The 15,354-nt window shown below is 39.0% G+C and overlaps 1 protein-coding gene across 2 annotated transcripts in view; it reads right to left on the bottom strand.

Moving 5' to 3' along the window:
• RNF217 (ring finger protein 217) overlaps positions 1 to 15,354 on the bottom strand; it is an 81,226-nt gene that overhangs the window by 31,522 nt on the left and 34,350 nt on the right. For both annotated transcript variants that reach the window (XM_068938178.1, XM_068938177.1), the window contains exons 2-3: positions 14,226 to 14,459; positions 5,800 to 5,964 (exon numbers count right to left, since the gene is read on the bottom strand). In XM_068938178.1, the coding sequence (XP_068794279.1) occupies positions 5,800 to 5,964; positions 14,226 to 14,459 (399 nt within the window). The remainder of the gene's footprint in view (positions 1 to 5,799; positions 5,965 to 14,225; positions 14,460 to 15,354) is intronic.

Here is a 15,354-nt window from a genome sequence, read left to right as displayed (position 1 = left end):
CTCCAGGGAGGCTTCTAACTCCCGGGCATTTAACACTCTTGAGAGGGCAAAGTGTGTTTGTACTCTTAGATCCGAGAAACCTTGCCCACTTGAAATGCTACTGAAACTGGTACTTTACATACACATATGTATGTGTGTGTATATGTAAAGAAACAAACCGATGTTTTCCAATAATAGTAGTTTTGGAAAAAGATTCCAGAGTAGATGTAGTTAAAAGTAGTTCCAGGTACACTTGCCAACAGGTGAAATTCAGAACACAACTGTACAAGATTTTGTGATTTTAGAGCTACCTTTCCTTATCTGTTGATTCACAGTAATGCATTTCCATCTTAAAAATGGAAATGAGGAAATCAAATCTTCTGACGCTAATGAAAAGCATCTGAATTTTTATCAAGCCTGCTGAAGTCTCCTTTCTCTTCTTCAACTTACCAACCCAATATATTAAGTTATCATCAAGCCTAATTGGAAATCTGTACAAGCCTGGAGCCTAATAACCCTAGACGCAAATACTCATTCCAGAAATACTACATATATTAAAAAAAAAAAAAATCATTTCTTTGGTACTTGGAAACTCAAGGAGCAGCTGGGACTGGCTCTATACATTCTACCTTCAATGTCTTTCATAAATACCAATCTCCTCTTGAATACTGTCTGCCATCCTTCCAGCCACACTGTCCTAGAAGTGTTCAAACTCCAGTCACCATTCCCATCACTCCTCAAGGTTCACTTCTAAATATAACCATTTCTGCCCTATGTCTTCCAAAACAAAGTAGGAGAAATCCCACAAAACAAGCAAAATATTTTTCTGTTATCTCCCGAACCTTCCTGCCCATTTCCCATCCCCCTAACACACAAATACCCTCCTTTCTTAAAGCATAAAGAGGTTGACACAGGATTTGTTTTCTTATGGATACATACTGCAATTATATGAACTTTATTTTTTGAAGAAACAAAGATGAAATATTACCAAAGTTTTAGGACAATGCTTATGCAGAACCACCTACACATAGCTGTCTCTAAAAGCTGCACATTTGAAACAACTAGTTTTAACTGCCTTTTATATTTTTTGCTGCAAAAACTTTATCCTTTGATGAGGAGAGAATTCATTAAAAAAAAGTTAGTTGCAGAGTTTGGACATCCTATCTGTGCACACAGATTGACAATGCCAGATGAACCCTCTATAAATTCAAGTCAGGCAGCTTTCAAGACTAACAAATGACAGTTCATCAGAGAAACTTCAGGGTATTTCTCTCTCCCCTCTGTATAATCCGCTGACAGAGATGGATGGCAAATCTATAGGCTGGGAAAGTGATTGCCGGGGGGTCAGATATCATATGAACGTTCCCACTCAGCTGGCCAAAACGGCAGGAATGTGCCAGGTGGTAGACACCAAGAGGAATGCAAGGGGCTGGGAATGCGGCTTGCTATAGTTAGCAGGTTCAGTGCAAGTTTCAGGGACTTGAACGACTCAAAGCTTCCCAGCACCACGGCGGGGGGTGGAGGCGGCAAGATGAGAGTAAAACTGCTACAAGCCCTGTGTGTGCCTCCAAAGATTCAGCACTATTACTGGCTTACTCCTGCACAGTAACAAGTGCCCAGAACCTGCTCAAATCCAAAGACATACCTCACCTTACAGGGTGAGGTTAGTTCATTCAGAAACTCAGGAATAGCTTCCAGAACAAGAGGGGTAAAAAAAAATGCACCAGCTGTAAAGTACATAGAGCTAAGGAGCTTAAGGCAATAGCTGAATTAGCAGACTGACTATTGGGGACACAGTTTTGGAGCTCTAACAAATACACCTTCCTTTGTAACTATGCAATGAAGTGACCTGAGCAATCTTTTACGGAATGAATACTGGCTAAAGGAATCTTGAAAATATTTCAATATTTTCCTTAATCAACTCTGAGATAGCTGAAGCATTTAACCAGTTGCCTTCCCATCCTGTAAACACCCACTGCAAAGGAAGGCCTGTTCAGGCATCCTCAGAGAAAAAAAAAAAAGAAAAAAATATCAGTTCCAAGAGATCTACCACTCCCATTGAATAAGGAACACATTTCTTTTCCACTCCTTTTGAAGAAAATCTGATGCACAGCTGAATAGCTTCATACACAAGCACTGATTCTCTTCATTCTAGTCAATGAAAAAGAATTCAAAGAACGCCTTGAAAAGCTATGTCTTGAGTTATTTGGTAACAATCATTTTAATTAGAAGAGTAAATCCACATAGAAGAAATATATACTCTTTGATTTGCGTTAATGCTCTTGTTTACTGAACTTCTTGCTGCAGCTGAAAGCTTTCGAGGTAAGAACCAGCACTTTGAGTTTCCTCTCTCAGTGTTCTCTTTTGAAATCTGTGGTAAGATTATAATACCAATATACAGTACTTCCTTGTTTTGCTGTACTGTCAAAACCCCTGTGGAAGAAGGACATTCTGTTGCAAACATTTTGTTTCAAGAAACTGTAAAAAATAAAGCAACCCTCCAAAACAGCAGTGAGGAAGACAGATAAACATTTCATGAAAAAGCACTTAACAATATGCAGTAATTTTGCACCCGTTAGCCAACTCCGTCTAAAACAAAACCACAACTTGGACAAGTCTTGAGAAAAAAGGTCTATGCTCAGTTATCTCAAAACAGCATACAATAAATTTGGGGAGGGTTCTACTAAAAAACAAGAAATATCTCATAGTTTCTTTTAAGATATGTAAAAGAATAACAACTTGCTACTGGTATACTGATATATATTCACAAAATAAAACAACAGTAATGTATTTTGACAATACATAATTTCTTTGTTTGCTTGTGTAGGCATATCTTACAGAAATCAGCTAAAGATAATCTCTTACTGTTAGGTACACTAATGCTGTGTCTACCTACAGAAAAAGGTAATTAAATTTAAAGCTATTTAACAGTGCCCACTAGTATTCACATTCCTAAGGATTATGTTCTTTCAAAAGCACTTACCAAAACCACTGAAAAGCGTGTGAATACTTGCCTAAGGATCTGCCTATATATTCACTGTTGGAGTACTGGCACTTTCAATCTCCCATTTTCCCACCTGCATGCCCACACAAGACAGCAGTTGTGTATTCAACTCAGTGATACAGCAACTTAAAAAAAAAAAAAAAAAGTCTGTGCATACACTTGTCTGTATGTGGAGATAAATATCTCCAGAAGATATCTGTTAATATATTAAGTCAAAATTTGTGACACTGTATTCAGTATCTCACTTTGGAAGTTACCAGTTTTACAAGTCGTCTCAGGAAAGAATGTCTGCTTCTACTAGACTTTCTACTTGTAGTTTCCATTAGCTTCACTTTTAGTGTAAAGATCAAATACTAGTATCTTGATGCTTACAATTTCATCTTGACTTTTCCTCAATCTGTTGGCTCGACTATTGCAATTTTTTTCAGCAAAACATAAGCACATATACAATATAAGCACAAGACAAAATAAAATGGCTGTCATCTGAAACACTGCCTACCTGACCTAGAAAAAGGATAGATCAAATCTTACGTTAGCAATCCTGTTTTCTCCTTCGCTCCTCTCGTCTTTTATTTGGAAACGTGATAATCATCTGAGTCAATACAGACCATTACCTTACATACAGGGTATTTTTGGGGATGGCTGGAGGGAGAAGCACAGAAAGTATTATGTCTCTTCCCAATTGCTTATTCTTGGCATGTGTATCCCCATGCTCAGCCATCTTTTAATGCTTTGATGCAGATGAAGGCTGTAGATGCGATGAAGATGTATTTTTGATAACTACTCAGTAATTGATTAAGAAAGGGAGGAGGGAGGAAAAAAAAAAAAAAGTACCACATAAGGCCTGCAGGCTAAGCAGTTCTTCTGATTACTTGCTAGTTACAGGTTTGATTTCATAAACAAATGTTTTCTTATGAACATTTCACAGAGGTTGTAAACAGGAAGAACTTTTTTCACCTCTAAAGAAAAATGCCAGGAATGGGTGTGTGGGGGGGACACCTTACGAAAAAGTTGAATTCCCTGTTAGATATTCATTCACAATACTACATTACAAAAAAGGACTCGTTACCAAAGGTTCTTTTTCTGTGCTAGTTTCCCAACCTCCCACAGTGCCTCCCACCATGCAGGAGGTTCTGTTTTTTTTTTTTTTTTTTTTTTTTTTAAAGAAAGAATGAAATCCAAAGTCTTTTTGGAATTAATAGCAAACTCGCTCAACTTCAGGACTCAGAATAACTGAGTGCAGAAGTCTTGAGTGTTTCACTGACTTTTCTTTCAAAGTCAGTGAAAACAGCGGTACACTTCACGTTTTGGAAAGTCAGATCATTTCTTTGAAAGGTATTAAACGCTAAGTTTTGCAACTTTGTTCCTTTCTCTTTCCTGCTTGCATCTCTCTCTTCTCTGCTACCATGGCTCCTCTCCTTGCTTTTCCACACTCATACTTTTTGGCTTAGTGCCTTTCTTTTTTCCTTTCTCTTTTTTCAAAAAATTTTGATAAGCCCAACTACTGTCTATCATTAGCTACTTATTTCAATAGTTACCTCACTCACATTGTCATAAAAACTGAAACTGGATACAAGTCAAAGAATTAAAAACAAACAGATATTTCTTCCTACTCCAAAGGGAACACAGTTTGTAAAAGGAATTTTACTGTAAAGACTTCCCAGAAAGTGAACGTTTTTAGAATTGGCTCAAACCTATCAACTCTCACCAAATGGCAAGCTGTTACAATTCTGTTCGGATGTCACGTGCGCGTAGGAGCAAGGGTAAACAAATGACTAATCATTTCAGAGCTTTAGGAATTTTTCTTAACGTTTTGAAATCTTTCAATTTCAAGCTACAGCATCACAGGCATTTCTTTCCCCATGACCAGAATAACATACTTAGTAAACTGATAAACGTCCTCTTATTTGCCCAGGACAAGGTTTGAAGTGTGACAGAAGTATACTTCATACTTTTAAAAATATATCTTCCTGTTCAACGTTTATTTCCTACTAAATGCTCCAGTATTCTTACTTTGTCCGCTCCTGGAACTAGATGCAGAACAACAGAGAGGTTCAAATGAGGAGCTCCCTTGCGCAAAGCCACGGTTCCCCACCACCGCGGTGCTCTCAGGGCTGTGACTTACTACCCTGCCAGTAGCTGGAGACGACTGCTGTGGAAAACTAGTGAACAAACGTTAACGGCCCCCTTCGTTAAGGGCGGCCGGCGGGGTGTGTCTGCGCGTGGGTGCTTGGCTGTTCAGTCTCATTTGCCTAGTGGGAAATATTGCCCATCCTAGAAGAAAATAATTACTGAGTTTTAGGTTGGGGAAATAGCTTCTTCCCTCTGTTGAGAGTTAAACTACTTTATGAGAAAGACTTTTGACGGACTGACATTTAATCCTAAAAAGCTTTTCTATTTTTGTCTAATCTTAAATTCTCTTCTAGTTAACTTGCCAGCAGAGTACTTTGCGTTATTCAGCTACTGAAATCATTCAGGGTTTTTGAAAAAAAAAAACTGACAGAAGGCATTATATTTCTTTAAAGCTTTATTTCAAGAGTAATTTGGACTGCAACATACATACATACACTACGAGTATAAAATGGAGCCTTTTCTTAGACTTTCCATAATGTTTATTTTATGTGCAAGGAGTCTACAGAACCATTTCAGGAATTGGTAAGTAAAATATTTGATTCTTTTCTCCGTGGGCCAGGGATGAGAATTTGCACAGCAAGTGTGATTTTAAGTCCAGAATGGAAGCTACAAGTATTTACTTTGGATAAATATTCAAAAACGGCTCTAAAAGACTACCTGAAAGCCAACAGAAAGCAACTTACCTTGCATTTTGGACACTTCTGGGCATTCCTTTGCCCATGCTCAATTTCGTTGGCCCAGTGACGCAACAGCTTGTCTCCCTTTTTGTATTCTTTACAGTTAACACCTTCATGCCAGGGAGAGTGGCACTTAAAACACCAGACAAATTGGCAAGATGGACACTGGATCTGTGTAAATGAGAAAACACCACGCTCATTTGCAAGCAGTGCACTAACTCAACTAGAAAACCCATCTGAAAAATACCACTCAATTTACGACAGTAACTGCATAGGAATAAAGGTCTAACATTGTTTAAAAGATACAAGTAATCGTGGAAGATAAAATTGGTTTTTTTTTTTTTTAAGAATTAATTGCTAAAGCTGAGGATGGCCCCAGTCATACAAAACATAGATAGTTTGTTTTAAACATAGGAGCTGTTTACTGAATTCACTGGGTGGTTCATAGGCCAAAAGGCAAAATCCAGAAAACATATGTAGGTGCCTCCCAAAACACACGCATTATCACCTAAAACTCAGCAGCCAATTTTCACTTCAATGGGTCTCTTTCTTCCAGTCATAAACTGGACTCCCTAGGTTGTTACCGAGGAGCATTTGGTCTTCTGAAGGAAATCTAGGAAGCCCAGAATGCTTTATGAAGCTTGTATCAGAAATAGCCCTGGGAAAAGGGACCAAGAACAAGCATCCTCCTGCTTCTCAACTAAGTGTCCCAACCACCACCTTAGAGTCAGGCACTCACTCTATTTCTCTTGATTACATAAGGGAGAGTGGAGGATGTGCCAAGCTCAGTTCACTCACTAAAACCACACCTAATGCACAGAAAATGCAAGCTAAGCTCCTTAAGTTGAAAAAGACTGTATTTTTCCCACTCCTTTGGCTTCAAATCATTATGTAAAATGCAAGTACCATCATCATCATCTCTTCTTCCAGAGCTTCTTTTTTTTGTTTTTTTTTGGTTTTTTTTTAAAGCTACTGTAGCTCCTATGCTTGTAGAAATCTTAAGAAATATAGGCAAGTTCCAGGTACCCATCTGGTAAAAGACAGGCCTCCTATCCGAACCATGACTAAATAAAGCAAGAACTATGAACCTCATTAGATACAGGCACATCTAACCTTCAGTTGCATTTGGCAGCAGAACTTTCTAAGTCCAGCTGCGAACGTGGGAAGACAGGGAAAGGCAAATTTCTTAAGCAACTGCTGAGCCCTTTCTGCCACCTCCAGCTTCAGCCTGTGTCTTGCACTGTCCTTGCTTCGTCCTGGCCAACAGGCTGGATTGGGGAATTCAACCAACCGAAGAAAGCTTTTCAGCTGTATCTGTTCCCGTATCTGGTTTACCACCCAACCACAGCAATGCTTGTGCTGTGGCAACACATGGCATGGGGGTGCTGTTCAGAAAACTACATCCTAGGGTGTAGCCATATGCAAAGCCCCCAAAACATATTTCTCCAAACAAGTTCTCTTCCCACACATTACCATCATCTCAGCTCAGACACGCTGACTGGGCTCTGCTCTGCCTCAGCTCCATTTAGATGCCAAAGTAGGCGCTCTGAGCTCCCTGAAGTATTTTGCTGGGTGGCAGCCAAAATTATTATTTATATGTGCAGTTCCTACATCCGTTACTGCTAGCATGTTAATACAAAGCTGAGTTGATCCCTAACGCACGACTGAGTGATGAACCTTTCTGCTGCTCTTAATGCTGTTTCCCAAGTGCTACATGTATAGAAAGCATTTATTTTTTGCCTTTAATATTTTTACACATCAAAGATCTAATTGACACAATGGTTCAAAATGAGTATTTTTGACTCTGCATGATCCATTTTTCGGTGGCCGTCTTTAACTTCATCTGTACAAAGCAAATGTTTTTGCTCTGCAGCAGTGTCTAACAACTGTAGCCTCATTTATAGTATGTGAAGCATTTCTGTCCGTGTAAAATACTATGTTCAACAGTGCTACCTTTAAACAATGGGCTGCATGAAATGCTATGTTTTATGTGCATTTAAGAGTTAGAAAACATACAGCATTTCCTTCATATCAAATGGACTCAAAGAGAGTGTAAAGTTAAAGTGGATGAAATTCTGATATCCTATATCCTGTGTAAGTATCACTTACTGCTTTCCATAGCTACGCAGTGACAGCTTTGCTACAATACACCATACTCAGGAAGATACGCGTGGAAGAAAATTTCGTTTATCACATGCTTCCTGTTAATGCAATGACTTACAGAAGACCCAGACATGGAAGCACAAAAACAGGACAGATTTTACAATATTCAAGAACAAAACAGAACTTGTTTGCTGTGAAACGGCACATGAAAGCTGCAATATATGGGTTACATACATTATTACTTTTGCATGAGAACAGAGTAATTTCTGACCATATTTCAAAGTCTAAGATAATGAAGAAAGAAAAGCAATACAAAATACAATCAATCAGTACTCTTTCTCTGATATGGTGGTCTACTGGTAGCTCCTAAATTTACGAAATGGGTTTTTGACATCATAACCATATGTGGTATTTTTCTGTTACCTAAATTACAGAGGAGTTTAAATTCCAGCTTTAGAAGTGATTTAAGCACTTCCAAACATGCTTCAGTGGAAGCCAATGGCTCTTCAGCTTCTCTTTCCTTTAGAAGGGTTCTGCATAATGTCTTAGACCTGCAAAAGAAATCTGTCACTCCCAACGCTTTGATTTTAGATACAGATAGAATAGATAGTATACAGTAATCCATACATACGGTTCAATGTAGATTAAGTAAGGACTTTTAGGAATCAGTGAAAGTTTTGAGGAAATTTTACAGATTTTAAGAAGCTACTTCTCAGAGCTAAAACCGTGCTGAACCAGTGGGTTTAAGGTTAAATACTCTTTGAATACAAATTTTCAAAAAGATAGTAAGAGTGTAGAGATCCCTATGTCTACGCTTTCATTAAAAAGAAAAAAAAAACCACACCAAACACTCCTACCTTCTTCTAGTTGTGCTAATACTTTTCTTAGAAGAGTTATTCTACAGAAAGTAGAATGAAGTCTCTGACAGAATTAAGTCTCTGTAGGAGCGTCTCAGTGCCCAGGTACTGAACGAAATGAAACGTCCTACATTGCATCTCTGCTTACCAGATGACTTCTCCTAATAAAACAGCTTAACAAGAAACAGGAAAATTCTGAAGAACCTGAAGAATAGCATATTTATTGCTACTAACCCAACCCACTCAGAACACTGACTTATGTTTCCATCATCCCCTGGAAACCAATATGCACAACAGACAGCTTCAATCACTAGCTTACTATCCTGCCCAATATCCCCATACCTTGTTTTAAAGCTTAGAACTTATGCTCTTCAACAATGTATGCCACAGTGCCCTGCTGCTGGGAAGACACATAGCAGGCGCCACATTGTACTACTCGGTATTCGTAATGCCTCAGGCAAAGATGGAGCTTGCAGCCACAGCTGACTGTTCTACAGCCTGACGGTTTTTACCAGTTGCAATACTCAGACATTTAAGATTGAAAATAAATATTACAAAATATAAACCAGCTAAACCTACACGTCTGAGAAGCTGAAAATTAAAGCTCCTTAATTAAACAAAATGCCAAAATAATTCAAAGCAAGAGTAGAACTTTTTTCTTCCAAAACTTGACACAAATTCATGGCAGGCTTTATCTTTCTATTACAGCATATACAGAACCACAAGAAATATAGTGGCCACTGGCGTATATATTTACCAGCTCATACGTGCACACTGACATCAAACGTTTCCACATACTTAGAAGAGGTTGAAACATGGGACAACACTATAATCACACAAACTCAAAATAGCATTTGTTATCATGAGTGGCCCTGATTAACTGACGTAAACTAATGGGAACTGTGTTTATTATGAGGTTTGGAGTTCCTAGTCTCCTTTTCTATCTTCCTGCCCTTACAGCACCCTTCACAAAACTGAATTAGTAAATAGTTTTAAATTTTGAATGGGCCACTTGACCTCACTCTGTTGTTCTATGTGTTGTTCTAATGTTAGTGTATGTCTATCTGAACATACACGAAGTAGGCGAAAGAAAAGTATGTCCCTTTAAATACAACAAACCTTATTTTTCTTGGACCTAGTGACTGCAAAACAAAATCCCAAACCTATCCAAACTTGGATGCACAGTGTGACATCATGGCATGTGTCTAAGAAACAGGAACACAACAGGGCAATTATGGCAGTCTGACAGATTCTTACTCTGTTCCTCCTCTGCTCTTCTGATAAATCAAACATGAACTGCTTTATGCTTCAGCATTGTGCATGAAATCACCATAACGTGGACATAGAAATGCTATTTTTGTGTAACTTAAAGCAGCAAAAATAACATTGTCCAGCAAAGCAGACAAACTACATTTGAAAAAAAAAACCTAGTGTTTTTTCCAAATACTTTTTTTCCTCACACAAACATTTTCCATTTACTTTATGACTTTCATTTCAGTCAATCAGAATTGAGAGGATATATACAAACTCTTATGCCATCTGGAGGTCAGTTTCCCTTGAAATAGAAAAGATTGCACAACTTCTCATGCTAACCCTTCTGCTTCTCAGCTTTCTTAAACACTGACCTTTGAGGCTAACATTTTCCATTGTCTTAGATAGACTCTTGACTGTAAACTATTCTATCATTTTCCTCACCTCCCAGAAAAAGACCTTTCAAAATTGGTAGGTAACAACAACACATAACACCGCTCATTGTGACGTGACGTTAGCAAAACTGACTTCACATCCAAAATATTCTGAGAACTTGAAGCTGTAGGAAGATTTATGGCATTTTGTACTGCTTAATGGAATGCTAGTTACATACTAAGAAGGCTGAATTAATTGTGCAGCTAACTGATTACATGAATTACAATCTCTAGCTATGGCTACCCAGTCCTTTTATTCCAAAATAAATATGGGCTCCTGCCAAAACAGCTGCCGCCTCCTCGTCACCAGCTCATCCCCTCTCTTGTACCAGCTGAAAATAAGCAACAACAGAACAAACAAGTCTCGTTTCCCATCAGAGCTGATCTTTGATCCAGCCTCCAATGTGACACCAAAACATCCACATGAGCGAAAGCAAGTGGGCAGAAATGAACAGTCCAGAGCAAAAAGGGAGAGCAGAGCAAAACCACTATGTTCAGAGCAGTTCATCTTTAACGCAAACTGGAGTGATGTGTAACCTCAGCCGTGAGGGTACCTTCAACTCAAGGGTAAAATCTGATCCAAAAGAGGTGAAACTCATTGCCGTTAACTATCCCGGTCCATTCTATCCCAGCATCTTCGCAGGTATAGATTACTACAAGTTCTAGAGCAAGGTTTTTGAGAAACTCTTCAATTCTTTAATAATAAAAAAGGCAGTTTAAATTAAAACTGCATTGAAGAAACATTTACGTCTCAGAAGCTAAGCACTCAAATTAGGATTTTCTCATATTTTTTTTATTTGATGTGTGTCTCTTGACTGAAATGAAGAAAACAATTTTATTAGACACCTCACAAGCTGATAAGGCAGAAACGTTGTCCAAGAATCAAGAACTGTTTCCTCATGGCAGGTCACAGAGCCAACAGGAAAATAAGTGAAATCCAGGGCTTGGAGAAAATAAACAAACAGAGGAAAAAACACAGAAAAAAATCCTCACAGAACAAGGAAACGTAGAGTCACTCACTCTAGTGAAACTTGCATAGGTTCCATGTGTAGGACGTGAGCCACTAATTTTCAAAACTTCTGCCCATTTCCCTTTGCATTTGGGTACACGAGCTTTGACCAAAGGTTTATTAGGAGTCTGCCAATAGCCAAGTCTGACACCCCCAATTTAGATCATTAGATTAAGAGCAGAGTATTTCCTTACTTAAAGCTGGATCCATTTGCAATATGAATACTTCAGGTAGGAAACTCAGTAGTCACACAACTGTATTGTGCTGTACCGAGTGGCATTAATAGGAGATGGAAGGTCTGGATAGCAAGAGGGTTACAGCTTCCCCTTCTTTCCCCTCCTTCTCTCCCAACTAGTATGCACTGGCTAACTTTCTAGGCTTAGCACATCAAGACTTTGATCTTAAAAATGAAAAGCAACATTAGCAAACTGAACTGCTAGCTTTACATCAGTTTAGATGATAAAGAACAGCTACAGCAAGGAAACCTAATCAAGCTAATAAACATCTAAATTTAAAGAAGTAGAAGAGATATTTGTAAAATTTACAGTAGTGTATCAGTTGCTGGAATGTGTTAATCACATTTTCAAAATATCTGTTCAAATGCACTCTTGGATTTGAAATAAGTGTTTTTGTGTTACAGTGTACAGGAGGGTAAGGGTACTGATGCTGAGTCCTTCTATAAAGTGATCCTACTAGGATGCCTTTGTGTACACTTTCCCACATATGACTCGGTTTTTCTTTCAGTGTTGATGCTTCAGTTCAGAATTCCTTTGAGGCAATTATTATTTATGTTGCTTGCATGTAAATATGCAAGTCTCTCAGTCTCCAACCAGGCCACTCCTATGCTATTTGCAGAGGAAAATGAGTCTTTGCCCTGCAAACGAGCTTATAATTCAAGACACAGACGAGACATTATAAAAGAAACCAGGTGAGGATATACAAAAACTATGAGATAATAATGGTCAACAGGAATCTGCGTATGTAATTACTCACATATATACAATTTCATATAGAGACTTTTTTTTTTCCCCTGAACCTCATTGCAGCCACTAAACTCTTCCCTGTGCTGAGCTTAAAATTAGTCACTAAAACTGAATCTATGCTAGTTAATAACACAGCAACACAGGTCCAGGAAGCAGGCTGCAGCCCAGGCCTATGAGCATCCTTACTGCCTGTCAGCACATTCCTAATCATACAGCTCAAAGGACACATTCTGCCAGCCTCTGTTCCCAGAAGACTTTAGCTCTGTGGATAAGAGACACATTTCACCACAGGACCAGAAAACTACTTCTGGCCTATTCTATTTAATGCAGCAGACAGAGCTTGAAATTGCTTCCTTGCTTATGATTTCTAGGGAAGCAGTGGGAATATTTTAACATTTTAATTATAGCATTTTAATTCATAAGAGAGTGCTGATGGGCAGAATGACCCATTTTTTGTCTAGAAAAACATATACAAACACTCAGAGTTGGCATGCCCATTACACAACAGCTGCACAACCTGTGACAGACATCAATGTGACAGTAACAGCCTCTGACACCTTGAGAGGTGCTGTAACAGACATATTACGACGACTCACCTACCATAGACCATATATCCCGCCTATATCTGAGGGAATGCTGAGTGTGTGGATGAAGGAAAACGGCTGCAGGCAGAAGGAATTTTATTTGCAATTTGGAGTTTCTCCACCTCTGTGCGAGAGGCCAAAAATCCACAACAGGAAGTCCAACAGATTTTGCGTCTGCTTGCCGGTAATTCATACATTGTACAGATATACATAAGAACCTCATAACTCAGGGTTAGCTCCACCAAGGTTTCAACTCCACTCGATACACAGCCTTCTACCTTTTAATCTGCACACTGGGCTGAATTTTATGCTGTAATTAGGGCTATCTAAACAATCATCTGAATTCCTATTGAGGAAAACTGGTTTGTCAAGGGAAGGTCAGACCAGTAATGAAATTAACCACAACAGATCTAATAACCGGATGTAAGACTAATACAGACCCTTGAAGGAGGAATCAAAATGCATAAAGAAGGGGCTAAACAACTCGCTCTCTGACTGTGCAGGAAGAGCATGATGTTGCAGACAAAACCCGTCTACAACTGAGATGGACCTCCAGGAGTTCAAAGCTGCTTCTGCCTGTAACCTCTTGCGTGTTTCATCTTTAATTGAGCTCACTATATAAGCAAACCTTATACTACAAGAAAGGCTATGAAAAGGGGTTTTCTTTCTCAAGTTTTCTGTGTTGTAAGTCATAAGACTACAACAGTGTTTAACCGACAGTAAGGGAATGAAGAAATCAAAATCAAGAAGTGAGACAGACAACATTCTAAGGAAGGAGTAAGCTAAGAGTTCATCTCCCAACACAGAAACGTCCTGAATTCATTTGTTCACAGTTGCAGAGAAAACTTTTCTTTGCTGGAGTTGTGTGTCTAAAATTATCAGTTATAGCGACAGTTTCCCTTCCCAGTGTCTTCTAATCATGACTGTATGGTCTGTATCGCAAAGAGGAAAGAAAATACTGTCACTCTTTAATTTCAAATAGGCAAGTGGCACAATTTGGGCCTGTCACAAGAAATAAGGAATAAAGTTCAACTATCTGAATTACTAGAAATGAATTAACTAGTTAATCACCGGTTCATACTACAGATTCTTATTCTTAATCACAGCTTACATTAGGTCTCAGTAATGGAAGAAAGCCCATTTAATGCCCACCAAATGCTGACCTACTTTTGCTGTGCTACCTAATCCATAGCTCTGGCAAGCATGCTCACTTTGTATTTGTTCTCCAATTTGGCAGGGGTAGGAATGTGGCCTCTCCTCCGGAAGGTAGTAAAGTGCTTGCACTGAGGGCATGGCTTGGTGCTGGAGTCAATGCGGCTGAGTTCCAGGAAATATTTATACTTGATGATGTCATCATGGGGCAGATTATAGAGGACAGTTGTTTCATCCAGGTGTTCGCTGCACTCTGTGATGGGGCATTTTATATCCGCTTGTCCCAGCTGCACCTGCATATTTAAAAAAAAAAAAAAAAGTCACAGAAGAACTGTATGACGCTTTGCTTGGAAAAGGTAATACTCTGCAAGTACTGCAGATGCAAGCATTAGTGAATTTTGTGAGAAAATCCATTTAATTTGAAGTACTCTAACAATTCGCCAACTATCAAGCATATCTTCTTAAAATTATTTTGATTTACTCCAAGCACACTCCAGTTTTTCCAGAGGGTATTTTCATATCCAAATAGAAAAGCTAATTACCTTTATGACAACAGGAATTGCTAAAAGTATAGTTTCAGCATATGCATGACTGTTGTATTCTCCATGAAACCAAAACACGAGCTCTAACTAGCCGCACCCATTCAGTATTCCCTCTTTGGATGTAATGGTCACCTCCCCACTATCCTGGCTCATACGGGTTGTGAGAAGGCAAATAATGGAAACACTTGTATATTGTTTCACTGCAAAACATGCTGGGACTCACAGCCCAGAAAACTAAAGTAAATTTGGGATCAAAATCTGGCAGCTCTGACTCGGTGCAAGCCTTGAGCTGGTTCCTGCTAAGCAAGCTCAGTATCTCTCCAGTCTGGGTTCCAACAAGCTCATTACATGCCATACTGCACGAGCAGAAAATATCATTTGAGCCTGGTGCTCACCAAGCTAGTAAGTTTTCCCAGAGCTCAGGATGCTGGAGAGTTAAACACCAAAAACCAACAAGAATAATTAAAAAAAAAAAAACAAAACCCACCACTCAGAGAAGCAAGCTCAAGTGTAACAGGGCTGAAACTATGGTTGATCTAATGAGTCCAATGGTTCCAAGCCGACCCGTACAATCAGCTATCTGCAACTCGTTTCTAGAGCTCCAAGTTTTGAGAGCACAATGCTGGACCCAGGTCTGCACGCTTCC

This window comes from Struthio camelus, chromosome 3, assembly GCF_040807025.1.
Source record: "Struthio camelus isolate bStrCam1 chromosome 3, bStrCam1.hap1, whole genome shotgun sequence".
Classification (NCBI taxonomy): Eukaryota; Metazoa; Chordata; class Aves; order Struthioniformes; family Struthionidae; genus Struthio; species Struthio camelus.
This window is presented reverse-complemented; position numbering and strand designations above follow the sequence as displayed.